General features: G+C 34.6%; 1 protein-coding gene across 5 annotated transcripts; it reads left to right on the top strand.

Moving 5' to 3' along the window:
* The first annotated feature begins 8,726 nt into the window (after nucleotides 1–8,726).
* Nucleotides 8,727–14,736, top strand: LOC101889627 (uncharacterized). 5 transcript variants are annotated; one of them, XM_059125894.1, is made up of 7 exons: nucleotides 8,727–9,372; nucleotides 10,211–10,332; nucleotides 10,396–10,488; nucleotides 10,551–10,763; nucleotides 11,036–11,398; nucleotides 11,514–11,673; nucleotides 11,812–13,910. In XM_059125894.1, the coding sequence occupies exons 1-7, from the start codon at nucleotides 9,258–9,260 to the stop codon at nucleotides 11,841–11,843; spliced, it is 1,098 nt and encodes a 365-aa protein (XP_058981877.1). In that variant the 5' UTR covers nucleotides 8,727–9,257; the 3' UTR covers nucleotides 11,844–13,910. The 5 variants fall into 5 exon arrangements, with proteins under 5 accessions (XP_058981877.1, XP_058981875.1, XP_058981873.1 ...); XM_059125892.1 differs by having other exon boundaries at nucleotides 8,735–9,372; nucleotides 11,738–13,910; XM_059125890.1 differs by having other exon boundaries at nucleotides 8,789–9,372; nucleotides 11,738–14,736.
* Nucleotides 14,737–27,437: the final 12,701 nt, after the last annotated feature.

Below are 27,437 nucleotides of genomic sequence, written 5' to 3'. Positions count from 1 at the left end.
GTATGTATGTGTGCGTTCGTTTGTGCGGGTGTTTGGTGACATTCGTATGTTCACAAGTCGTCTGCCCGGATTCATTGGCTGCGTGTGTATGCCGTTGCCAGGCTGTATGTCTTCTCGTGGTGCGTTTACTTCCAACCATAAATCTTAATAAGACCACAAACAAGTTCGCATTCGCATAGCTGCTGCCAGTTTCTTTCGCTCTTATCATGCAAAACGCAACACTGACTTACTTCGAAGCGTTTTGTCCGTTTACTGGTACTGGTGCTGTGGCCTCTAACCGCCACTACCGGATTTTTTTTTTTGCTGGCTTTTCTTGGAAGGACTGTTTTACGGGTTATTATTACTACTGTTGTCGTTCTGTGTGCGACCGACACACTGACATTGTCGTGGTGGCCCGCGTTCATTGTTGTCGTTTGCAACATCAGTTTTTGGAGGTTAAGAATGTGTGTCAGTGTGTGTGTGTGTAATGCGTTCGTGCGTGTGGCAATGTTATGGACTAGTTGACGGAGTTCCAGTTTCTTGTAGGAGATGTAGGAGTTCGGAGGATGGGTTCTAGTGTGTGTAGATGAGTGTGCGAGTAATGCTACTTCTTATGACGGAAATGTTTTCCGCAAACCCAAAACTCTTAAATTACTTTAGATGAACTTCTTTGAACTATTTAGAAGATTTTGTTGGCCATTCTGCAGGGGAATGAATGCCAGAGAAAATTGTGTGACAGAAATAATTTTAAGAATATGATTGCTTTTTGGGAAATTTTAGGGAAAAGGGCTGTAATATATAATTTAAGGAGCATGCGGGAGTTATTCAGGATGCTTTGAAACTATATAGAGGTTTGAAAATATGACAAGGCTTCGGACATCTTTAGAAAGCATACATCTCCAGGTCATTCCCTCTACCCTTAGTCAATTTTTTTATATTAAATTTTTATTCGATTTCTGTTACGAAATTTTAATACCATTTTGGAAATATTCGCTTAAGGAGTCCCTGTAGAATTTTCAATGTAAATTTCCATATCTCCACAAGCATTATTTTATTTTAGCCCAGCTCAGGAAGCCTTTAGAGACTCAGAAAGTAGCACAGCCTGTAGTTATATAGTGGAGTCAGAAAGCAGCTTCCCTTTTTTAGGTAAGCCTTCATTCACTGATAGAAGTAAATAATGCGGAAGTTAGCCCCTCCAACCTCCCTTTTGGGATTGACTTAAGAGGTCTCTATATCTTTTTATGGTAACGAACCAGATGCCTCAGCTTACCTGTATGCATATGCGTATATATCTGGCATTAAAGGCCCTGCTTTTTTATTGGGTCTAAACCTAGTTGAGTTGTGGTCTTCTATGCATTAGAACTTCTTCTAGACTTCTTTGGAAAAGACCTTAAAGAAAGACCTCAAAAAGCATATTTTATAAATGACTAGAAATTCTTCCTATAGGAGACTAGAAGGTTTTTTTGTAGAAAAAGAGAAAGTCCTTTCGTAGCAGACCAGAAGGTCCAGTTATAGAAGATAAGAAGGTCTACTTCATAGAAGGAAAGGAGGTTTTATAAAATACCAGAAGGTCTTCTTCACAGAAGACCAGAAGATCTTATTTAGGTCCTCTCATAGAAGACCACAACATCTTCTCCATAGAAGACGAGAAAGTCTTCTCCAGAAGGTATTCTATGAGTCTGCGGTCTTCTTCTCGTCATAGAGGACCAAAAGGTCTTCTTCATAGAAGGCAAGAAGGTCTTCTTCATAGCAGACCAAAAGCTCTTCTCCGTAGAAGACCAGAAGGTCTTCTCCATAGAAGACCAGAAGAATGTCTTCTTCATAGAAGACCAGAAGAGGTCTTCTTCATAGAAGACCAGAAGAAGGTCTTCTTCATACAAGACCAGAAGAAGGACTTCTTCATAGAATACCAGAAGTAGGTCTTCTCCATAGAAGACCAGAAGAAGGACTTCTTCATAGAATAGCAGAAGTAGCTCTTCTTCATAGAAGACCAGAAGGTCTTCTTGATAGCAGATCAAAAACTCTTCTCCGTAGAAGATCAGAAGGTCTTCCCCATAGAAAACCAGAAGGTCTTCTCCATAGAAGACCAGATAATTTTCTCCATAAAAGATCAGAAGGTCTTCTCCATAGAAGACCAGAAGGTCTTCTCCATAGAAGACCAGAAGTTCTTATCCATAGAAGACTGGAAGATCTTCTCCATAGAAGACCAGAAGGTCTACTCCAGAAGGTCTTTTATGAGTCTTAGGTCGTCTTCTCGTTATAGAATACCAGAAGGTCTTCTCAGTAGAAGACCAGAAGGTCTTTTTCATAGAAGACCAGAAGGTCTTTTTCATAGAAGACCAGAAGTTCTTCATCACAGAAGGCAAGAAGGTCTTCTCCATAAAAGACCAATAGGACTTCTCCGGATGGTCTTCTATAAATCTAAGGTCTTTTTCTCATCAAAGAAAACCTGAAGGTCTTTTTCATAGAAGACCAGAAGGCCTTCTCCATAGAAGACCAAAAGGTCTTTTATGAGTCTAAGCTCTTCTCGTCATAGAAGAACAGAAGGTCTTCTCCACAGAAGACCAGAAGGTATTCTCCATAGAAGACCAAAATGTCTTCTCCATAGAAGACCAACAGGTCTTCTCCATAGAAGACCAGAAAGTCTTCTCCATAGAAGACCAGAAGGTTTTCTCCATAGAAGACCAGAAGGTTTTCTAGATAGAAGACCAGAAGGTCTTCTCCTTAGAAGACTAGAAGGTCTTCTCCATAGAAGACCAGAAGGTCTTCTCCGTAGAAGACTAGAAGGTCTTCTCCATAGAAGACCAGAAGGTCTTCTCCATAGAAGACCAGAAGGTCTTCTCCATAGAAGACCAGAAGGTCTTCTCCATAGAAGACCAGAAGGTCTTCTCCATAGAAGACCAGAAGGTCTTCTCCATAGAAGACCAGAAGAGGGTCTTCTTCATGGAAGACCAGAAGAGGGTCTTCTTCATGGAAGACCAGAAGAGGGTCTTCTTCATAGAAGACAAGAAGGTCTTCTCCAAAGAAGACAAGAAGGTCTTCTCCATAGAAGACCAGAAGGTCTTCTCCATAGAAGACCAGAAGGTCTTCTCCATAGAAGACCAGAAGGTCTTCTCCATAGAAGACCAGAAGGTCTTCTCCATAGAAGACCAGAAGGTCTTCTCCATAGAAGACCAGAAGGTCTTCTCCATAGAAGACCAGAAGGTCTTCTCCATAGAAGACCGGACCAAGTTTTCTCCATAGAAGACCCGAAGGTCTTCTCCTCCATAGAAGACCAGAAGATCTTATCCTCCATAGAAGACCAGAAGGTCTTCTCCATAGAGAAGGTCTTCTCCATAGAAGGTCTTCTCCATAAAAGACCAAAAGGTCTTCTCCGTAGAAGACTAAAAGGTCTTCTTCTCCATGGATGACCCGAAAGTCTCCATAGAAAACGAGGAGGTCTTTTTTAGTAGACAAGGTTATTTTCAGGGGGTCTAAACCAGTATGAGTTGTGGAAAAAATATCTGGTGCTCCCTACTACCTTTTAACAAAGGGTCTCGTCTGAGCCCCAGAGCTCAACATGGTTAGTGCCCTCCTTACATGTGGTCATTACAGCTCATATAAAGAAATAAGGTTATATATTTTGAGTTTAAGGTCCTATTTTGCAGGTGGTCTAAGCTGGACCCAAGAGTTTATCATGGTAATGAACTGAGTTCTGCAGATGACCTGCATAAATAATATGATGTATTTGGAGCTCAGCACCTTCTGTTACAGGTTGCTTGTGCAGAAGCCTCTTATTTATAATGGTAAGGATCACACTTTTATAGATCTCCGCCAAAAAGGCTGATATATCTGGCTTCAGCGTCCCATTCGAGTCCTAGAGCTCCTCATCGCAAGAAGGTAAGGAATTTAGTTTTACAGTTCAAATATATAAATCAGCTGATATACTACTCTCAGCCTCATATTTCGACCTCTGGGCTCAACCTACGTGTCCTGGAGCACCTCATGGCAAAGAACTAAGTTTCGGAGCCCATCGTGGTAAGGAGTTCAGTTTTATAGTTTACATATATAAATCAGCGTATATACTAATCCCCGCCTCGTATATACTAATCCCCGACTCCGCAACTACTCTAATACCTTCAAATATTTTCTTCCACATTTCCTTTTTCACATTCCATAACTAATAATCTCCCCCCCCCCCACCTTAGCCAAAACTTTCAAGGCATTTTCATCACCTCAAATATTTCCTCTCAACATATTTTCCGGAAAAGCCCATCTCAAGTCTTTCACATAAAGTCTCTCACACACACATACATTTGCACCTGCCCCGTCGTCATCATCAAAGCCACTTAAATATGCCAAAATCGTACATTTGTAATACAAAAGCAAACTGAATGTTTGCATAGTTAAGATGCTGTGAAATATGGCTAAAATAAGCATATTAGGCAAACACCCCATAAAATGCCGGGCCATAAGCATAACGAATTCTCCAAAGTTTGGGAAAGCTTCTTTGGGAAGCGAAGCATGGCAAAGGACGAACATACACACACATAAGGGTCAAATTCAAAACCACAATTTCTATCAATGGCCAACACCCATACACTAATATTAACACACACACACACGTCTACATATGCTTGGTTTTTGGCCACAAGGACCACCGCCATCACCAAAAACGATTCACATCGTCAAGCATTGCATAAACTAGCCCTTGTCCGGCGGGTTTTCTTCTTTATAGTTTGCGTTCTCGTTTTTTCCTTCTTTTTTTTTTCTTTTTTTTGATATTTCAACCTTTGTAGGGACACAATTTTCCACACAAATGAATTTGCAAAGAGCAAAACCACACTCACACACACACACACTCAACGAAGAGAAAGAAACCTCTGTGAACAGATGAGAAAAATGCAAATTTTCTGAAACGGCAGACCCATATAGCAACGGCCCAACACAAACACACACTCACACAGGCAACCTCATTTCATTTCAAATTGGTTGGTCTAACGGCACAAAGACATGTCCATAATAAAATAATGTTAAAAACTGAGGGGGGGAGGGTGTAGACAAATACAAAAGAGAATAGTCTGAATTATAAAAATGCTTAAAATATGGCATTTTATATTTTCCAGACATGTTTTTCCACAGCCAGCAACAAAATGGACATGGCTATGGCACCGGGACAGGAACGTCCAGGCCAGACTTAAAAGTAATAACTGTTAGCTGTCGGCAAAAGCAAATATTTTCATAGTTAAATAATTTAAGGAAGGAAGGGCGAAATGGGGAAAGAAGGGGGAAAATAGTTTCAAAAAAAGAGGGCAGTAACAAAATCAAGGTAGGAAAAATTGAAGAACCGTATTTTGGGAATACCTGGAAAACTTGAGGGCTATGAAAAACTAGAGAAGTGTCGTGCAGTAGGTGAAGTGAAGCCCAGATCATTTATGGCTACATAGGCTCAGCTGGAGCTCATCTATGTCTCCATAGGTGAGCTGGAGCTCAGCTCATCTATGGCCACATAGGTGAGCTGAAGCTCATCTATGGCTCCATAGGTGAGCTGGAGCTCATCTATGGCTCCATATGTGAGCTGGAGCTCATCTAAATCTCCATAGGTGAGCTGGAGCTCATCTATGGTCACATAGGTGAGCTGGAGCTCATCTATGGACACATAGGTGAGCCGGAGCTCATCTATAGCCATATAGGCGAGCTTGAGCTCAGCTCATCTATAGCCATATAGGTGAGCTTGAGCTCAGCTCATCTATAGCCATATAGGTGAGCTTGAGCTCAGCTCATCTATAGCCATATAGGTGAGCTGGAGCTCAGCTCATCTATAGCCATATAGGTAAGCTGGAGCTCAGCTCATCTATAGCCATATAGGTGAGCTGGAGCTCAGCTCATCTATGGTCATATAGGTGAGCTGGAGCTCAGCTCATCTATGGCCATATAGGTGAGCTGGAGTTCAGCTCATCTACGGCCATATAGGTGAGCTGGAGCTCATCTATGTCTTCATAGGTGAGCTGGAGCTCATCTATGTCTTCATAGATGAGCTGGAGCTCATCTATGTCTTCATAGGTGAGCTGGAGCTCATCTATGTCTTCATAGGTGAGCTGGAGCTCATCTATGTCTTCATAGGTGAGCTGGAGCTCATCTATGTCTTCATAGGTGAGCTGGCCACATAGGTGAGCTGAAGCTCAGCTCATCTATGGCCACACAGGTGAGCTGGAGCTCAGCTCATCTATGGCCACACAGGTGAGCTGGAGCTCAGCTCATCTATGGCCACACAGGTGAGCTGGAGCTCAGCTCATCTATGGCCATATAGGTGAGCTGGAGCTCAGCTCATCTATGGCCACATAGGTGAGCTGAAGCTCAGCTCATCTATGGCTGGAGCTGGAGCTCATCTATGTCTTCATAGGTGAGCTGGAGCTCATCTATGTCTTCATAGGTGAGCTGGAGCTCATCCTAGGTCTCCATAGGTGAGCTGGAGCTCATCCTAGGTCTCCATAGGTGAGCTGGAGCTCATCCTAGGTCTCCATAGGTGAGCTGGAGCTCATCCTAGGTCTCCATAGGTGAGCTGGAGCTCATCCTAGGTCTCCATAGGTGAGCTGGAGCTCATCCTAGGTCTCCATAGGTGAGCTGGAGCTCATCCTAGGTCTCCATAGGTGAGCTGGAGCTCATCCTAGGTCTCCATAGGTGAGCTGGAGCTCATCCTAGGTCTCCATAGGTGAGCTGGAGCTCTTCCTAGGTCTCCATAGGTGAGCTGGAGCTCATCCTAGGTCTCCATAGGCGAGCTGGAGCTCGTCCTAGGTCTCCATAGGTGAGCTGGAGCTCATCCTAGGTCTCAATAGGTGAGCTGGAGCTCATCCTAGGTCTCCATAGGTGAGCTGGAGCTCATCCTAGGTCTCCATAGGTGAGCTGGAGCTCATCCTAGGTCTCCATAGGTGAGCTGGAGCTCATCCTAGGTCTCCATAGGTGAGCTGGAGCTCATCCTAGGTCTCCATAGGTGAGCTGGAGCTCATCCTAGGTCTCCATAGGTGAGCTGGAGCTCATCCTAGGTCTCCATAGGTGAGCTAGAGCTCATCCTATGCTCCATAGGTGGGCTGGAGCCCATCCTATGATCCATAGGTGGGCTGGATCACATCTATGTTTCCTATGTCGCGTAGCATTAGCTCAGGTCGAGCTCAGCTCATCGTATGCTGCATAGGTGAGCTCGATTCGAGCTCAGTTCATCGTATGCTGCATAGGTGAACTCGAGTCGAGCTCAGCTCATCGTATGCTGCATAGGTGAGCTCGAGTCGAGCTCAGCTCATCCTATGTTGCATAGGTTAGCTCGAGTAGAGCTCTGCTCATCCTATGTTGCATAAGTGAGCTCGGGTCGAGCTCAGCTCATTTATGTATTTGCATTGCCTTACGTTGTCTACTATTTTTTTTTTTGTGTGCCCTGGAAGGATATGCATGTCCATTCCCAAATTTGCCCTCCAGTAAATTTGCCCTCCTTATGCTGACAATTAGACGTCATGCAAGTATGAGACACAACTCTAGATGTTCACTTGCCTTACTTACAGCTACGATATGCTAGCTATCATATTTTATAAAAAAAACGACAGAATTGTTGCAATGAAAATTCAAATATATAACTTATTTTATTCGGAAATATGAACACTTGGACAACCATAAATCATGTGGGGATTTATAGAAGTTAGGAAAATTTAGATGTGTGCTGCAAACTACAAGTAGGACTGGTTGTTGTTAGGAGGTGGTGGGTTGGAACTATCCTTTACTAAGTACCATGGCATGTGGACATATAACGAACTATGTGTGGGGCCATCTGAGTGTTTATGTGTGTTGACCATGCAGCTGGCAGGCAGGCCGGCTGGCAGGCAAAAGTTTAAGTGAAATTAATAAAAATAAAGTGTTTTTATGACCTAAAATTATCGGACACAAAATGTGTTATTTTCCACATGAACCCAGAATGTCCTCCTGCTATCAACGCCGTATTACCACCAACAGTCTTAAATAGGGGCAGCGTATGTCTTTCCATAAGGATTTTCCACAACAAACTTTTACCAAACAATAATTAAGACAAACTTGTGTTAGTTTTTTTTTCCGTTTCGTTTTTGTTTTAAAACAGATTCATACATTTTGCCCCTTGGGGAGCCAGTTGGAAAAGGAAGACCCTCCAAAAAAAAAACGCACCACAAAAGTTTACAATAATTTATGAAACAGTCTTTTGTTTGGAGTAATAGTTCCAAATAACATATAGTTTCTGTAAAGTTGCGAAAGTATCGAAGGCTTTTAGTTAGGACAACAAAAAGAGTGAAAAATTGCAGAATTGTAAAATATGTTTGAGGTGTGATTTGATCTTGGAACAAGGAAAGGGTTTTTCAGAAGCGGGGTATTGTTCTCACTAATAAGCTGCAGCCATAAACCTAGCAATAAATTCAATAACCATATTGACAATATAAAAAATATGATTTGATCAATGATTTATGGACTTAAGTTATAATAAATAATTATCGGAAAAAACTCGGCAGACTATGAAAAAAGAGATAAAAACAAGTAAAAACATTAAGTTCGGCCGGGCGAAACTTTTGATACCCTCCACCTTAGCGTAAAGGAAACATTAGAAGAAATGTGGCAAAAACCATTAAAATGCCGAATATCGGGAGGTACCGTTGTATAGGGGCTATGCCAAATTGTGGACCTACCCATGCAATGTTCGCCAAAGGAGCTAGAACCCACACTGATAGAAAAATGGCATTTAAAATTTAAGCCGAATACACTCAGATTTCACTAAAATCGCACTTAAAAAATTAAGTAAATTTCGTACTCAGATATTCTTAAAATTAGTAAAAATTTGGATAGAATTATAAAATCAAGTACGGAATATATAAGAATAAGTTTAGAATTCTTGACTAAAGTAAACAAGCATGATATTAAGTGAAACTTCGTACTTCATTCAAGAAACAATTTCTTATAATGAAGAGTAAGTCATGTTTTACTTGAAGTTAAAAAGAAAATTCTTAAAACAAGCTTTGAGAGAAGAACTTGAGCGCATAAAATTTTCACTCTCTCGGTCACTAATGAATAGTAAGCCGAATGTGACTTGAAGTTAGAAGAAAATTCTTAAAAGAAGCCTTGAGAGAAAAAAAGATGGAATACAAAAACTCTCTCGGCTGTCGTTTGTTCTTAGTTTGCCTTTGTCCCTTTCTAGCTTTGACACCGACAAATTTGAAAAAATAGAACTAGTCTGATTTGCGCGTGCCTGTGGTCGGTTGTGTTTAAAGTATTGATTGTTTTTCTGTGTAAAAATGAGTGAAAGTGTTTTTTCAACTGTGGATGAGACGCCTCCCGTGGACGACGACTCCCGCCTGCGCAAATTACTCCAGGAGTTTCAATTGGAGTCAGTCTTTGATTATTTGAAGGGTGAGTATATAACAAAGATGTAAGTGAAAAAAGTAACAAAAATCGGTTTCGAATATTATCAAGTGATTATAAAAGTGTGCGCACGTGTTCTTTTTTTTTTTTTGTTATACGCATGAAATTATTTACTCTTGTTTCAAATTCATTGACGCTAGATACACATGTTCATAACGGTATTTTCTTGAAAAAGTGACAACAAAATGTGCAACGCACAAATCTCAACAACATCTGTTTGGCTTCGCAAACAGTTTGTGTGAAATATATATGTATGTACATACACACAAACCCCTACTTAGTATACACACATTTCCACACAACAAAAACGCGATCTTCAAAACGATAAGCAAAGCGCATAAATTCTTAGATAAAGAATAAACTTCTTGCATTTTTAACGCGCATATATTGTAAGTACTACCTATACTAAACATAAGTGAAACATACTTAATGTAAGTGGGAGAGACCGAGTTGAAGCCAACCCAAAATATTCACTCTCAATCATTCTCATTATATAGTTTTCGTTACCGTCTGTTACATAGGTTTTTTTCTTAAAGCTAGGAGGGGAACAGGGTTAAAGAAAACGCAAATTTTACACTCTTGTCTTTTCTCATTACATTTATTCGTTTGCGTGCTGGCCTCTTCGTATGTTTTTCTGTTCTGAGTTGTAAAATGCTATCAGTTATGTAGTTTCTTGTGTATTTATTAATATTGTGTCAAAGTGCATAAATGGTTTTAACAGAATTTCTTTGATATTGTTATTTGTCTTATCGTCGTTGCGCTTTATGACAATATTTGCATATTATCTTTTTCGTTTGACAATAACTTGATACCTTTTTGTATTTAGCTGCTCAAGTGTCGTATAGAAGTTTGCAATACATGCAAGCGGAAGACATAAAGGAAGCAATACCTCCTCTTGGTCTTCGAATTGAATTTCGAGAAAAACTTTTCACTTGGAAAAAAGTGCAGGTAAGAAGATTTAATAAATATACATTTTGGCGAATTAAAGTGATTTTTAATATTAAATCATAGTTTGGTATCGATGACGAAACAATTTCTGTGCAGTCCAAAGTGGACAATTGGTTGAAGGAAAAAGAATTCCATGGCAAACATGTTTTGAATAAGGTAAGATAAAACAAAAACGTATTTTATTATTTCGCTATCATATTATTATTATTATTCTTAAGAGTTTGGTCAATATTTTGAAAGAATATCCAAGCGCAAGACCCTTATTAGAACACAAGAACAAAAATAAGAATTTAACGACCGATCATAGGAATTCCCTTATAAAGATAATAGTCGAAGAAGCCGTTTCCAACCAAATTCCGATTAGAATTCAAGATTTTCCCATATTGTTAAATGAAATTGTGTCGGTATTTCCATCCGAAAAAGACGTACAGGTAAATAAATATATTGTTGTGACAGGTAGAATTTTAATAATTTTAACAATAATTACAAAAGAAGCGATATCTCATGAGCTTGTTCTTAGCAGTGACACAGAAAATTCAAACAATTTTTAGAATTCAATATCCAGTTAATAAATTGGTAATAGTTTATATTTTAATACTTTTTTGTAAAAACTCCGTGTCATATGTTTTAAGATAGTCAAGCTCTGAGGAATGCTTGCGCATTAATATAATATATTATAATTTATATCACTACTTTTTTATAGGATTATTATTTTATTCGGAGAGGTGAAAAGGGAAGTCCTAGCGGAAAACTGTACTCCAAGTATAAAAACTTCCGAGCTAAGCGATTAAAATATGACAATAAAGCTTCGATTGGGGATGCAAGTAATGAAAGAAAAAGCTCATCTGACCAATTAAGCAGCCAGATATATGAAAATATTGAAGTAGACGAATCGATTGCTTCAGCTTTAAAGGTTTCTTTGAATAGGGATTCGGCTGATTGGTCCGATGTTTGTGAAAAGTGGAAAAAAACTTTTCATCTTCGCCGCCAAGAATTGTCAGAACTAAACAGTGGGGCTTTTTTGGAATCTTGGTCTAAATTTTCTCACCAAAAAGCTGCTGATTTGGTAAGCATTTAATTAAATAGTGATTTGCAATAAGAGTAACAATTATTAAACTTCATTCCAGTTTAATTTGATACATTTACCACTATAGATTTCATACTCCGTATTATCCTTTCAGATCCAGATTGATTTCGAGCTTTTGTATCCAGGCAAGAGTCATATGTTGTTTTCCAAGTGGCAAAATTTCAAAGGAAAAATTCTGGGATACTACGAAAGAAACGTCACCAATGAAGCATGCAAGCAGCAAATTTCTAAAGCGAAGGAAACACAACAAATAGGTAAAGATCAGATCAGTTTTTATTTTTGTCTAAATTGTCCCTGATTTCATACCGATTCTTCTAGATTCCGAAGACTATCTGATAACAATTTTATTAAATTCAATATTTCCATCCTCCGCACGATTTAAAAACAAACAGGGCAAAAAAACTTTGAAGGTAACAATTGTTGACTCCCAGGATAGTTTCGTACTTCGCTTAACAACACTGAACGACTATCAACGGAAGATTGAAGAAACGGTAAACAAATACTATTCCGTAGGACTTACGCTGCAGCCATTCCTCATTTTGGAAGGTAATGAAATGGATGTAAAAGGTTTTTATATTTACTTTGATAAAAACTTAATCAAATTGGAATCATTTTTACAAAGCCTAGATGTGTGTTTCAAAATCTTTCATGTTCTCTCGTTAAAATATCCTATTGCATGTGAACAGTCTTGGCTTTTCATTCAAAAGTATTTTTTTGAAATTGAAACAGAATTTGATTTTAAGTCATCAAATGTTACATCAGTAGTTAACTTCCTGAATAACAACTAAAATAACCACAATGTATATTTGCTTTAAATGCCGAAAAGAACTTGAAACTCCAACTATCTTAATAAGACATTTTAAATCTAATCATTTGTTAACTCGACAATCTCTAAATATTCTTTGTATGCAAAATTCTTGTAAGCAAACTTTTACGAACTTTTCTTATTTTCGTATGCATTTAGAAAAAGTGCATACGAATGAAAGCAATACAAATAATTTTTCTGAAACTCCTAATACATTTTCTTCTTCCGAAACTGTGGCATCTACGAAAACACATTCTGTTATTACTGAAAAAATAACTCACGTTCCATTTACTATACAGGAATTAAAATATAAAGCGTTAGATTTATCCTTAAGCTTATACGATATGAATTCTATGCCAAGAAACCATGTTATTACAATTCAAAATACAATTTCTTCTTTAGTCTCATCTATCGCAGCTGCAGTTTCAAGTTTAGTTAAAGACGATCAAATTCAGAGCGATATAAAAACAATTATAGATTTTTGTAAAAATCCTTTCGAAGATATAGCCACAGAATATAGGATGATTAAAACATTGAAAAACCTAATGTTATATGAGGATCCAAAATTAATTGCAATTGATGAAAAAATCGCTGAAATAATATGCCATGGAAATCCCACTTTAGGAGTGAAAACATATGACGTTATTGTCATGCCTTTACAGTTTATGATCAAATCTATTTTTGAAATTCCCGATTTGTTAAATCAAACATTGGAAAATATCCAAAACAGTTTATCTGATAGCAACTATACCAGTCTGGCTAATGGAGAGATTTTCAAAAAAAAGGTAGAACAATTGGGGTCTACTTTCGTAATTCCTTACATATTGTATTTCGACGACTTTCAGATAAATAATGCTCTTGGCAGTCACACGTATTCCATATGTGGTTGCTACATACATTTCCCTTTAATGCCGAAATATTTATTGTCGAAGATTCAGTTTATTTTTTCCGCAGCTTTTATATCCACATCAAATCTTAAGGAGTGTGGCAATGAACGCTCGTTTTACCATTTCGCAGAAGAATTAAAGCAATTAGAAATGGGAATAGATGTCCTTGTAGGTGGTAAAATCCGAAAAATTCGCTTCATTTTGTGTTTAATAGTAGGGGACAATTTGGCCGTTAACAGTATTTTAGGCTATGTGGAGTCTTTTAACGCAAAAAGATTTTGCCGAACTTGTAGACGTCTGAAATCTGAAATGCAATTTGATAGCACTGAAATACAAGAAAGTATAAGAACTGATGTAACCTATCAAAACGATTTAGATGAAGGCAATTACAAGGAGACAGGTTTGAAAAGTTCATGTATATTTAACGATTTAGAATATTTCAATGTCGCTGACAATTTTGCGTTTGATATAATGCATGACGTGTACGAAGGTGTGTGTGAATACGATGTTTGTAAAATTTTAGTTGCGCTAATTAATGAAAATATTATATGTTTAAATACAATAAATAGCAGAAAAAAACTTTTTACATATGGAGAAACAGAAATTGGAAACACTTCTGCCCCATTAAATTTAAATAGATTAACGTCATGTAAGTTGAAAATGACTGCTAGTGAATCAGCATGTTTTGTGCATTTTTTACCACTTATGATTGGGGACTTAGTGCCTCCTGATAATCAAAATTGGCTTCTCTTACTTTTGTTGTTGGATATTATTGATTTATTGTTCAGGTCAAAGTATACGTCTAGTGACTTAGATAAACTGAAACTGTTAGTAAAAAATCATCACACCTTGTACACAAAACTTTTCGGAGCATTAAAACCTAAACATCATTTCATTGTCCACTACGCTACAGCAATACAAAAATGTGGACCATTAAGATACATATGGAGCATGCGCTTTGAAGCAAAACATAAGGATGCTAAAATTTATTTTAATAGCATTACATCTCGGATAAATCCACCATATTCCCTCGCAATTAAAAATGGATTAAAATTTGCTAAGTTTTTACTAGAACGCAGAACAGGCTTGGAGCCTATTTATGAATGTTCGTCTTTCAATACTGATACTACAGTTGCTACTAGCGATTATGTAGATAAAATTAATAAAATAGAAGATCTTTGTCTTGGTCGATACAAAATGTGTGCTGATTTAACATTTAAAGGGACGCGATATAAATCCTCATATTATTTAGGAATTGTATCAACTGATTTTGAACTATACAAAATCATTCACTTAATCGTAAGTTACAACGATAAATTTTTATAATATGTAAAAAGATAAGACTTATACAATTTGATAAGCACTTTCGAGCATATGAAATTGGTTCCGTAACTAATGACATAGCCATAAAAAGTATCACAGAATTTAATACTCCTCCATTACATCTATATCCACTAAATAATGGAAAAACATATATCCGAGTAAAACATTTGTAAAGTATTATTTTGTAGCATGTAATAATATATAGATCTGAAAATGAATTTTGTTATTTTATTTATTGTTTGTAATTCTGTATAATTTTCTTTAAAAATCAAATAAACCATGTTTCATGTATACAAACTCATGTTTTATTTCATATCAAGCTCGGAAATGAGCTCGGAAAACTCAATTTAAAATCTTATAGGATCATTTCAATAACTGCATTTTCTTAAATCAATCTTATTTTTGAATTAAATCAAGCACGGATTCGGCTACCAATCAGAAAAAAATCTTGAACCATGAATATTGTGAGATCATTTTGATCTATATAATTCTTAAATCAAGCCCACGTTGCTGTTGAATCAAGTTTTACTAAAAATTAAATCAATCCTAGCGATCTTTTTTGAAGTATATTTCGTACTTAGATCTAAACTTTTAATAACTTAAATTAATTCAGATTTTCTTAAATCGAGATTTTTTTGAGCTTATATCAAGCACAATCCGGCTGAAATGGGGCTAAAATTAAGAAGTCCACACTAGAAAAAACCGTACTTAAATCAAGTTTTTTCAACTTGGTGCAAGAAAAACCGCACTTACCGTACTTTTGACACCGCTCCGGCTTCATTTAAGTACGGATTACTCAATTTTTTTTATCAGTGCATTATGACCTACAAATACCAATTTTCAGACAAATCCGTGAAAAAATGTGTCAAAAATCATCAAATTACCGAATATTGGGAGGTTCCGTTATATGGGGACTATACCAAAACGTGGACCTATATGTACAATGTTTCGCCACACGAACTAGGACCCATTCTGGCCCACAAATACAATTTTTAAGACAAATCAGTAAAAAAAATGTGGTAAAAACCATCAAAATACCGAATATCGTGAGGTACCGTTATATGGTGGCTATACCAAATCGTGGACCTATAATTACAATGTTTCGCCACCGAAGCTGGAACCCATTATGACCAACAAATACCAATTTTCAGACAAATCCGTGAAAAAATGTGGCAAAAATAATCAAAATACGGAATATTGGGAGGTACCTTTATATGGGAGCTATACCAAAACGTGGACCTATACATGCAATATTTTGCCACACGCACAGGGACTCGTCATGACCTACAAATGCCAATTTTCAGATAAATCCTTGTAAAAATGTGGCATAAATCATCAAAATACCCAATATCGGGAGTTACCGTTATTTTGGGACTATACCAGAACTTGGACCGATATATCTGATTTTCAATACCAACCATCCTAGACACAATAAAAATTGCTCTGCTAAATTTTGGCGCTCTCCGTGAAATAATGTGGGCTGTATCGTGATTTCAACAGACAGACGGACAGACAGACGGACAGACAGACGGACAGACAGACAGACAGACAGACGGACAGACAAACGGGCAGACAGACAGAGAGACGGACATCGTTAAATCGACTTAGAATTTTATGCTGATTATGAATATATACACTTTATGGGGTCTAAGACGAATATTTACAAACGGAATGACAAAGTTAATATACCCTCCTTTCCAAGGTGGAGGGTATAATAAAAGAACCTTATATCGGAGTTTTGAAAGCTTAAAACGCAAAATAACATAAATACAAGGGGCAATTATACCCTCCACCTCATTTTTTTTTTTTTTTGGAAATTTTCAGATGAAGATTCTCTGGAATCCTTACATTTTAGATAAGAGAGTAGACTTTTACGGAAGACTAGCAAGTGCCGCTACTTTGCCAGCGAAAAGCCAACCTTAGAATTTTAGATCCGTTCCAATAGTTCGAGTGAGGCCTTTATGGTACTCAAAATTCACAATTTGTTCCGTTTGACAACATTTTTATACCCTCAGCCTCAGGGTATATACAATTTGATACGGTCAAAACGTGCCTAGTCGAAATAACGGTTTTAGACCCTAGGTCTCTTTGGACCAAATCTGTTTCAGAACATTTGGAGTCGATCTAGCAATGTCCGTCCGTCCGTCTGTCTGGCTGGGGCGCACTATAACTCTCGAAGGGAGTGTCCGATTTGGTCCAAACTTGGTACATCGTAATATTTTTATCAAACTTAGATCGAGTTCGGAGATGGGCAATTTCGGTACCTCCTTCACAAAAGGTCGAAATTTTCAAAAAATATATTTTTTGCACAGAAAGGTAAAGGATAATCCGATATTGCACCAACTTTGCAAATCGCAATATTTGCCTCAGTGCTAGGTGCTAGGTGTGAAAATGGACAATATCGGTTCACTCCATCAAGTACCTCCCCCACAAATGGTCAAATAATTACAACTCTCATGAAATTTGATGTTAGAGTCCGATTGCCGTCAAATTTCACACATCGCAATGCTTATATTAACGCAAGGTCTGGTGTTAAGATGGAATATATCGGTCTACTCCTTCTGGTACCTCCCCCACAAAAGGTCAACAATTTCAAAAAATATATTTTTTGCACAGAAAGAGAAAGAATAATCCGATTTTGCACCAACCTTGCATATCCCAATATTTGCCTCAGCGTTAGGTCAGGTGTGTATTTTTCCCGGAAAGAGAAAGGATAATCCGATATTGCACCAACTTTGGAAATCCCAAAATTTGCCTCAGTGCTAGGTTAAGTGTGAAAATGGACAATATCGGAACACTCCATCAAGTACCTCCCCCACAAATGGTCAAAATTTTGAATAATTACAACTCTCATGAAATGTGATGTAAGAGTCCGATTGCCTTCAAATTTCGCACATAGCAATACTTGTATTAACGCAAGGTCTGGTGTTAGGATTGAATATATCGGTCCACTCCTTCTGGTAGCTCCCCCACAAATGGTCGAAATTTTCAAAAAAAAAAAAAAAAAAAAATATTTTTTTCTGCACAGGAAGAGAAGCGATAATTCGGGTGTGCTCCAACTTTGCAAATCCTAATATTTACGTCAGTGCTATGTCAGGAGTAAAAATAGACAATATCGGTCCACTCCATCAAGTACCTCCCCCACAAAAGGTACAAATTTTGAATAAATATAAGTCTCATAAAATGTGATGTAAGGATCCGATTGTCTTAAAATTTCACATATCCCATTTTTGCCACTAACAAAAAATCCGTTTTGAAGATGGTATATGTAGGTCCACTCCTTCTGGCACCACCCCCACAAAGGCTTACATTTTTGAATATCCATGAAGCTCATAAAAAAACGAAATTGACATCCGATTCAATTAAAGATCTGGTACACATCCCAAAATTTCCATTAACACAACACAGTCCATACCTAGCACGTCGCAATATTTATATCATATTTATTTTGGTCCGATACGAAATGGCCAATATTGGCCAATTTCTTCGGAACAAACTGCATAAAGGGTTAAACATTTAAAAAATCATAACGAATTCAAAATATTTTTAAATAATCGAACATTAGCTGAGGGTATACATCTGTCGGCAAAACCGACCGATACTTTTTTACTTGTTATAAATAGATGTAGTAGAATGTTCTATTAATATATGATATCATGTCTCCTCTAAATGACAAAACTCTCAAATCTCCTTACCTCTCTCAATCATCAATATCCAATATTTCAAAATCTTTTTTTTTTTGCCTTTTCAAAAGCCAATTTAAAAACTTCAAACACTTTTTCGTATTAATTAAATCTAACACATATCAAATGCATTCAGCTTTTTTTTGCAACAACAACACCACAACAAAGCAATATTTATTTCGTCAATAAATTTTAATCTAATAAAATCATAGCAAAATATTGATGAGAAAAACCCACGCACACACACCCAACAATGCAATGAATAAAAATCCCGCGCCACAACTTCAGACAAAGTATAAACTTGGAAATTCAAAACTTTGATCTAAATTCAATGATGCTGATGATGTCATACCTACATCCATTCAATATCGTTTGGTTTTCTGTGTTTTGTTTCTCTCTACTCAATTCTCCATGGATAATTTTGTGTGAAAATTTCCCAGAATTTCAATAAACTCAAAGCAATAAGGTATTGTAGCGTGCTGTGCTGCCAAATGCAGCTAAACAATCACTGGCAGATATACGAAAGAGGGTGGGGACTGAGTGGGTGTTTAAAAAATCGAAACTTTGCAATAAATAAACAAACTAAACACACATACATCCATAGATAATGACATACAAACATATGTGTGCAATGATATTGTATGTGTGTGGAGGACTGTTTTGGAAAGGCGAAAGGTGGCCGGTCTGTTTTCGATCATCGTCGTTCATTGCCACACTTTAAATGTCCTTAAGCACAAAAAAAAATTGTGTGGTTTATTTTGAAAATTCTCAACTAGACTAAATGTCGAATAAACTATTGGTCACAACCAGTTTCACGTACCACCCACAACCGATATTCCCAGTTGTAGATGCATCTACAGCTTTGAGTAGTACAAAGATTGGTGCTGTAATAGTAGTTATTACTTTAAAGCGAAGAAAGTGTTGTTAGCAGGAAGGATGATGGGAAATTTTAAAAAGGACCTATTTTTTTGGTAAAAAGTAAATTATACAAAAAATAATTCCTAATTTTTGCCGTTGTATTTCAAGGACCTAAAATTCTTAAACCTTGATTTTCAGGATATTTTTCAAAGCCATTGCTTGGATTTTTAAAGAATATTATCTTAAGGATCATTAAGGCAATAAACGTAGATTTTTAAAAAAATATATATTTCAGGGGTAGATGTTGAATATTATTGCGTATTCTCTGCAGATGTTTGTTTAAATGAAAGACGACTGTTGCTGTTGAGTGCTTTATTACGAGTAAAACTTATTCTACTTACACACTACACATGTAACCTTAACGCTTAGAACTAATCTATTTACAATGATGTAGGTGTCACACATTGCGAACACACCGCAATTACTCTGTACGTGTGTTGTGTGTTGTACGATCGTATCGTGGAAATACTAATATTTCAACAGTAGACAATATTTTCTTAGGGACTCTTAAGGATATTAACGTGGATTTTTAACGAATATTTTTTCAATGGCATTCAAGGCCTTCAATGGTATAAACTTGGATCTATAAAGAAAAATTGTTTAAGGACATTCAATGGTGTAAATTTCGATTTTGAAGAATATTTTCCAAGTAACCTTCACTGATATGAAAGTCAATTATTGAGGAATATTTCCTTTAGGACACTTAATCATATGTCAAAGGAATATTGCGGAATATTTTTTGCAAGGATTCTCAAGGCCATAAACAAGGATTTAAAAAAAAAATGTAAGTGTAATTAATGCCATGTACGTGGATTTTTAAAGGATACATTCTTAAAGACCTTCAGACAATTAAACATGGACTTTAAAAATATATTTTCTTAAGGATCTTCAAGGGTATAAACGTGGATTTTTAAAGAATATTTTCTTAAGGATCTTCAAGGGTATAAACGTGGATTTTTAAAGAATATTTTCTTAAGGATCTTCAAGGATATAAAAGTGGATATAAACGTGGATCTTCAAGGATATGAACGTGGATTTTTAAAGAATATTTTTTCAAGGATCTTCAGACCAATAAACGTGGATTTTTAAAGAATATTTTTTCAAGGATCTTTAAGGATATAAGCGTGGATTTTTAAAAAAAATATTTTTTCAAGGATCATTAGACCAATAAACGTGGATTCTTAAAGAATATTTTTCAAGGATATTTAGACCAATAAACGTGGTTTTTTAAACAATATTTTTCAAGGACCATCAGACCAATAAACGTGGATTTTTAAAGAATATTTTTTCATTTTTTCAAGGTCCTCTGGACCAATCATCTTGGATTTTTAAGGAATATTTTTCCAAGGATCATCAGATTTTTAAATAGTATTTTTTTAAGGATCATCAGGCCAATAAATGTGGATTTTTAATGAATATTTGTTTAAGGATCGTTAAGGATATAAGCGTGGATTTTTAAATATTAATTTTTCCAGGATCATCAGACCAATAAACTTGGATTTTCAAAGAATATTTTTTCAAAACCCTCAGACCAATAAACGTGGATTTTTAAAGAATATTTTTTGAAGGATCATCAGATCAATAAACGTAGATTTTTAAAGAATATTTTTTCAAGGATCATCAGATCAATAAACGTGGATTTTTAAAGAATATTTTTTCAAGGATCATCAGATCAATAAACGTAGATTTTTAAAGAATATTTTTTCAAGGATCATCAGATCAATAAACGTGGATTTTTAAAGAATATTTTTTCAACGACCCTTTGACCAATTAACGTGGATTTTTAAAGAATATTTTTTCAAGGATCATCAGATCAATAAACCTGGATTTTTAGAGAATATTTTTTTCAAGGATCATCAGACCAATAAACGTGGATTTTTAAAGAATATTTTTTCAACGACCCTTTGACCAATAAACGTGGATTTTTAAAGAATATTTTTTCAAGGATCATCAGACCAATAAACGTGGATTTTTAAAGAATATTTTTTCAAGGATCATCAGACCAATAAACGTGAATTTTTAAACAATATCCTTTCAAGGATCATCGGACCAATAAACGTTGATTTTTAAAGAATATTTTCTTAAGGATCTTCAAGGATATAAATGCGGATTTTTAAAGAATATTTTCTTAAGGATCTTGAAGGATATACACGTGGATTTTTAAAGAATATTTTCATAAGGATCTTTAAGGATATAAAACGTAGATTTATAAAGAATATTTTCTTAACGATCTCCAAGGATATAAACATGGATTTTTAAAGAATATTATCTAAAGGATCTTCAAGGATGTAAGAGTAGATTTTTAAAGAATAATTTTTTAAACGTGGATTTTTTAAAGAATATTTTTTCAAGGATCATCAGACCAATAAACGAGGATTTTTAAAGAATATTTTTTCAAGGATCGTCAGACCAATTAACGTGGATTTTTAAAGAATATTTTTTCAAGGATCGTCAGACCAATTAACGTGGATTTTTAAAGAATATTTTTTCAAGGATCGTCAGACCAATTAACGTGGATTTTTAAAGAAAATTTTCTTAAGGATCTTCAAGGATATAAACGAGGATTCTTAAAGAATATTTACTTGAGGAACTGCAAGAATTTAAAAGTGGATTTTTAAAGACTATTTTATTAAGGATCTACAAGCATATAAAAGTGGATTTTTAAAGAATATTTTTCTGAGAATCTTCAAAGATATACACTAGGATTTTCAGAGTATAATTTTCATAAGGATCTTCAAGGATATAATCGTGGATTTTTTAAGAATATATTCTTAAGGATCTTCAAGGATATAAGCCTAGATTTTTAGGATCTTTTTCTTAAGGACCTTCAAGGATATAAGCATGGATTTTTAAGAATATGGAATGGATTTTTAAGAATATATTTACGATAAAATGATAAAAACTTTGATTTTTAAAGAATATTTTACAAAGGACCATCAGACGAGGATTTTTAAAGAATATTTTTCCAAGGACCATCAGGCGTGGATTTTTAAAGAATATTTTTCCAAGGACCATTAGACGTGGATTTTTAAAGAATATTTTTCCAAGGACCATCAGATGTGGATTTTTAAAGAATATTTTCCAAGGACCATCAAACGTGGATTTTTAAAGGATATATTTCCAAGGACCATCAAACGTGGATTTTTAAAGAATACTTTTTCCAAGGACATAAACGTGGATTTTTAAAGAATATATTTCCAAGGACATTAAGGTGGATTTTTAAAGAATATTTTTTCCAAGGACATTAATTTAGATTTTTAAAGAATATTTTTCCAATGACATAAACATGCATTTTTAAAGAATATTTTTCCAAGGACATAAACATGCATTTTTAAAGAATATTTTTCCAAGGACATAAACATGCATTTTTAAAGAATATTTTTCCAAGGATTGTCAAGGCCATAGCAGTAAATTTTTAAACAATATTTTCTTAAAGATCTTCAAGGATGGAAATGTAAATTTTTAAAGAATATTTTCTCAAGGACCTTCAAGGACGTAAACGTGGATTTTAAAACAATACTTTCTTAAGAATCTTCAAGGATATAAACGTGAATTTAAAAACAATATTTTCTTAAGGATCTTCAAGGATATAAACGTGAATTTTTAAAGAATATTTTCTTAAGGTTCATTAAGGATATAAACATGGGCTTTTAGAGAATATTTTCTCAAGGAACTTCAATGATGGAAACCTGGATTTTTAATAAATGTTTTTTTCAAGTATCGTCAAGACCATTAACGTGGATTTTGAAAGAATTTATTTTTAGGACATAAGCGTGGATTTTTAAAGAATATATTTTCAGGGGTTATTGAGGACATTAGCGTGGATTTTTAAAGAATATTTTTCAAGGACTCTCACACAGTATACCTGGATTTTTTAAATATATTTTTTCAAGGATCATCAGGACCATAACGTGGATTTTTAAACAACGATCAGCCAGAATATTTTTTAAGAATAAATTTTAAGAATATTTTTTTCGAGGAAAAAAGCCATAATCGTGGATTTTAAAAAAATATTTTGTAAAGAGTTTTACAATGATTTCCAGAGCTTAAATATTGTACTTTTCTGAATAATTTTTGTTCTCACAAATTTTAATCACTCCTCCCATTTCCCCTCGCACTGAACTTCAATTGTCAGTGGCATACTTTGGCTGTGGTTCGAGTAGAAATATCTACAAAACAAGAAGGCAATATGGTATGAGTTGTGTGCTTTACTCTCACAACTTTATCTTTCATGAAAACATCGAAGCAGCCCACTGACTATGCAACCATCCGATCAAGCGATTTCTGTGAAATGTTTTAGTTGTTGTTGTGTCGTCGCTTTTTCCGGAGCTTGCTCTGCTTCAAAGTCAATATTGTGTTTCACTTTAAAACAAGTTATAACTTATTACTGTTATCGATTGATTGGTTGGTTGGTCGGTTAGTAAGTTGGTGCCGATAATGGCTGGTTGTTTCATTGACGGCTGCCTAGTGGGTGTGTTGTGGTGTTGGTATGCTTGGTCATGCATTTATTGGTGCCAATGCGGCGTATGTGTGGGTGTGTGATGAATTCCCCACATACGTCTGCCGCGATATTGGTTAAATGTTTCAAGTTTATTAGTTGTTTTTAAAGGGCGCTCCACAAACTGATGCACACAGTTATGATATTTTACCATATTGGTTGTCTTCAGTATGGGTTTCTTTGGTTGTTATTATTGCTTTTATTGTATCTGTAGTTTGCCTATGAGATGCATTCCGGTTAAATTGTGTGCATAATTTGACACTAGAGTTTTCCCGCTAAGTAATGGAAGCAATTTATGAAAATTAAAATATTTTTCGATACCGTATGTGTGGAGATGAATTGAAAAATCCGTTTCAGAAAAGATAAATGCTATCAAAGGAGGTTCTTCGGGAATAGATGAAGATAATTAACTAAAATAGATAATTAAACTTTCAAAAGGAATTAAAAAATGCGGATAATTAAGGATTTGTTTTCAAGGACCAACAGTATAAACGTAGATTTTCAAAGAATGTCTCCTTTAAAGACTCTCAGAACAAAAAAAAAAAAAAACAGATCAACAAATAAGGATCAACAGGACCATAGAAGTGGAATTTAAATTCGTTTATCAAGGCCAAATGCGGAGTTTTTTTAAGACTATAATATAAAGGATCATCAAGGACATATACGTGGATTTTTAAAGAGTATTTTTTGAAGGAACATCACATCAACAAACGTTGATTTTAGAAGAATAATTGTTCAATGATCATCAATGCCATATACGTAAGGATATTTTTTCAGGACCAAAAAAAAAATATTTTTTAAAGGTCATAAATGCAACAAACGATAACTTTAAAATTAGCACGAATTTGATGGAATATTTTTTAAGGATTAAAAAAATAACTCTTAAAAAATAGCTCTTAAAAATATTTTTGAAGAAAATTTTAAAGGATAATCAGACAAATAAACGTGAAGATCCTTCTTAAAAATCCACACTTCTTTGCATTAAGTGTCCTTGAAAACCCATTCTTTGAAAATGCTCCTTTCTTGCCCAGATGAAACTTGAAAAAATATTCTTTAAAAATCCACGTTTATATCCTTGAAGATCCTTAAGGAAATATTCATAAAAAATCCACACTTATACCCTTGAAGATCCTTAAGGAAATATTCTTTAAAAATCCACGTTTATATCCTTGAAGATCCTTTAGGAAATATTCTTTTAAAATGGGATATTGTCTTAAAAAATCCACATTCACACCCTTGAAGATCCTTAAGGAAATATTCATAAAAAATCCACACTTATACCCTTGAAGATCCTTAAGGAAATATTCTTTAAAAATCCACGTTTATATCCTTGAAGATCCTTTAGGAAATATTCTTTTAAAATGGATATTGTCTTAAAAAATCCACATTCACACCCTTGAAGATCCTTAAGGAATATTCTTTAAAAATCCACGTTTTTATCTTTTAAGATCCTTAAGGAAATATTCTTTAAAAATCCACGTTTATATCTTTTAAGATCCTTAAGGAAATATTCTTTAAAAATCCACGTTTATATCTTTTAAGATCCTTAAGGAAATATTCTTTAAAAATCCACCTTTATATCTTTTAAGATCCTTAAGGAACTATTCTTTAAAAATCCACGTTTATATCTTTTAAGATCCTTAAGGAAATATTCTTTAAAAATCCACGTTTATATCTTTTAAGATCCTTAAGGAAATATTCTTTAAAAATCCACGTTTATATCTTTTAAGATCCTTAAGGAAATATTCTTTAAAAATCCACCTTTATATCTTTTAAGATCCTTAAGGAAATATTCTTTAAAATCCACGTTTATATCTTTTAAGATCCTTAAGGAAATATTCTTTAAAAATCCACGTTTATATCTTTTAAGATCCTTAAGGAAATATTCTTTAAAAATCCACGTTTATATCTTTAAGATCCTTAAGGAAATATCTTTAAAAATCCACCTTTATATCTTTTAATATCCTTAAGGAAATATTCTTTAAAAATCCACGTTTATATCCTTGAAGATCCTTAATATTCTTCTAAAATCCACACTTATATCTCTAAAAATCCTTGAGGGAATATTCTTTAAAAATCCACGTTTATATCCTGGAAGATCCTTAAGGAAATATTCTTTAAAAATTCACGTTTATACCCTTGAAGATCCTTAAGGAATATTCTTTAAAAATCCACGTTTATATCCTTGAAGATCCTTTAGGAAATATTCTTTTAAAATGGGATATTGTCTTAAAAAATCCACATTCACACCCTTGAAGATCCTTAAGGAAATATTCTTTAAAAATCCACGTTTATATCTTTTAAGATCCTTAAGGAAATATTCTTTAAAATCCACCTTTATATCTTTTAAGATCCTTAAGGAAATATTCTTTAAAAATCCACGTTATATCTTTTAAGATCCTTAGGAAATATCTTTAAAAATCCACCTTTATATCTTTTAAGATCCTTAAGGAAATATTCTTTAAAAATCCCGTTTATATCTTTTAAGATCCTTAAGGAAATATTCTTTAAAATCCACGTTTATATCTTTTAAGATCCTTAAGGAAATATTCTTTAAAAATCCACGTTATATCTTTTAAGATCCTTAAGGAAATATTCCTAAAATCCACGTTTATATCTTTTAAGATCCTTGAGGAAATATTCTTAAAATCCACGTTTATATCTTTTAAGATCCTTAAGGAAATATTCTTTAAAAATCCACCTTTATATCTTTTAAGATCCTTAAGGAAATATTCTTTAAAAATCCACGTTTATATCCTTGAAGATCCTTAATATTCTTCTAAAATCACATTTATATCTCTAAAAATCCTTGAGGGAATATTCTTTAAAAATCCACGTTTATATCCTTGAAGATCCTTAAGGAAATATCATAAAAATCCACACTTATACCCTTGAAGATCCTTAAGGAAATATTCTTTAAAAAATCACGTATATCTTGAAGACCCTTTAGGAAATATTCTTTAAAATGGGATATTGTCTTAAAAAATCCACATTCACAACCTTGAAGATCCTTAAGGAATATTCTTTAAAAATCCACGTTTTATATTTTTAAGATCCTAAGGAAATATTCTTTAAAATCAACGTTTAATCTTTAAGATCCTTAAGGAAATATTCTTTAAAAATCCACGTGTTATATCTTTAAGATCTTAAGGAAATTCTTTTAAAAATCACGTTATATCTTTTAAGATCCTTAAGGAACTATTCTTTTAAAAATCCACGTTATATCTTTTAAGATCCTTAAGAAATATTCTTTAAAAAATCCCGTTTATATCTTTTAAGATCCTTAAGGAACTATTCTTTAAAAATACACGTTTATATCTTTTAAGATCCTTAAGGAAATATTCTTTAAAAATCCACGTTATATCTTTTAAGATCCTTAAGGAAATATTCTTTAAAAATCCACGTTTATATCTTTTAAGATCCTTAGGAAATATTCTTTAAAAATCCACCTTTATATCTTTTAAGATCCTTAAGGAAATATTCTTTAAAAATCCACGTTTATATCTTTTAAGATCCTTAAGGAATATTCTTTCAAAATCACGTTTATATCTTTTAAGATCTTAAGGAATATTCTTTAAAAATCCACGTTTATATCTTTTAAGATCCTTAAGGAAATATTCTTTAAAAATCCACCTTTATATCTTTTAATATCCTTAAGGAAATTCTTAAAAATCCACGTTTATATCCTGAAGATCTAATATTCTTCTAAAATCCACACTTATACTCTAAAATCCTTGAGGGAAATTCTTTAAAAACCACGTTTATATCCTGGAAGATCCTTAAGGAAATATTCTTTAAAAATTCACGTTTATACCCTTGAAGATCCTAAGGAAATATTCTTAAAAATCCACGTTTATATCCTTGAAGATCTTTAGGAAATATTCTTTTAAAATGGGTATTGTCT

This window comes from Musca domestica, unplaced genomic scaffold, assembly GCF_030504385.1.
Source record: "Musca domestica strain aabys unplaced genomic scaffold, Musca_domestica.polishedcontigs.V.1.1 352, whole genome shotgun sequence".
Lineage (NCBI taxonomy): Eukaryota > Metazoa > Arthropoda > Insecta > Diptera > Muscidae > Musca > Musca domestica.
The sequence above is the reverse complement of the archived record's forward strand: the minus strand, read 5'-3'. Positions and strand labels throughout refer to the sequence as shown.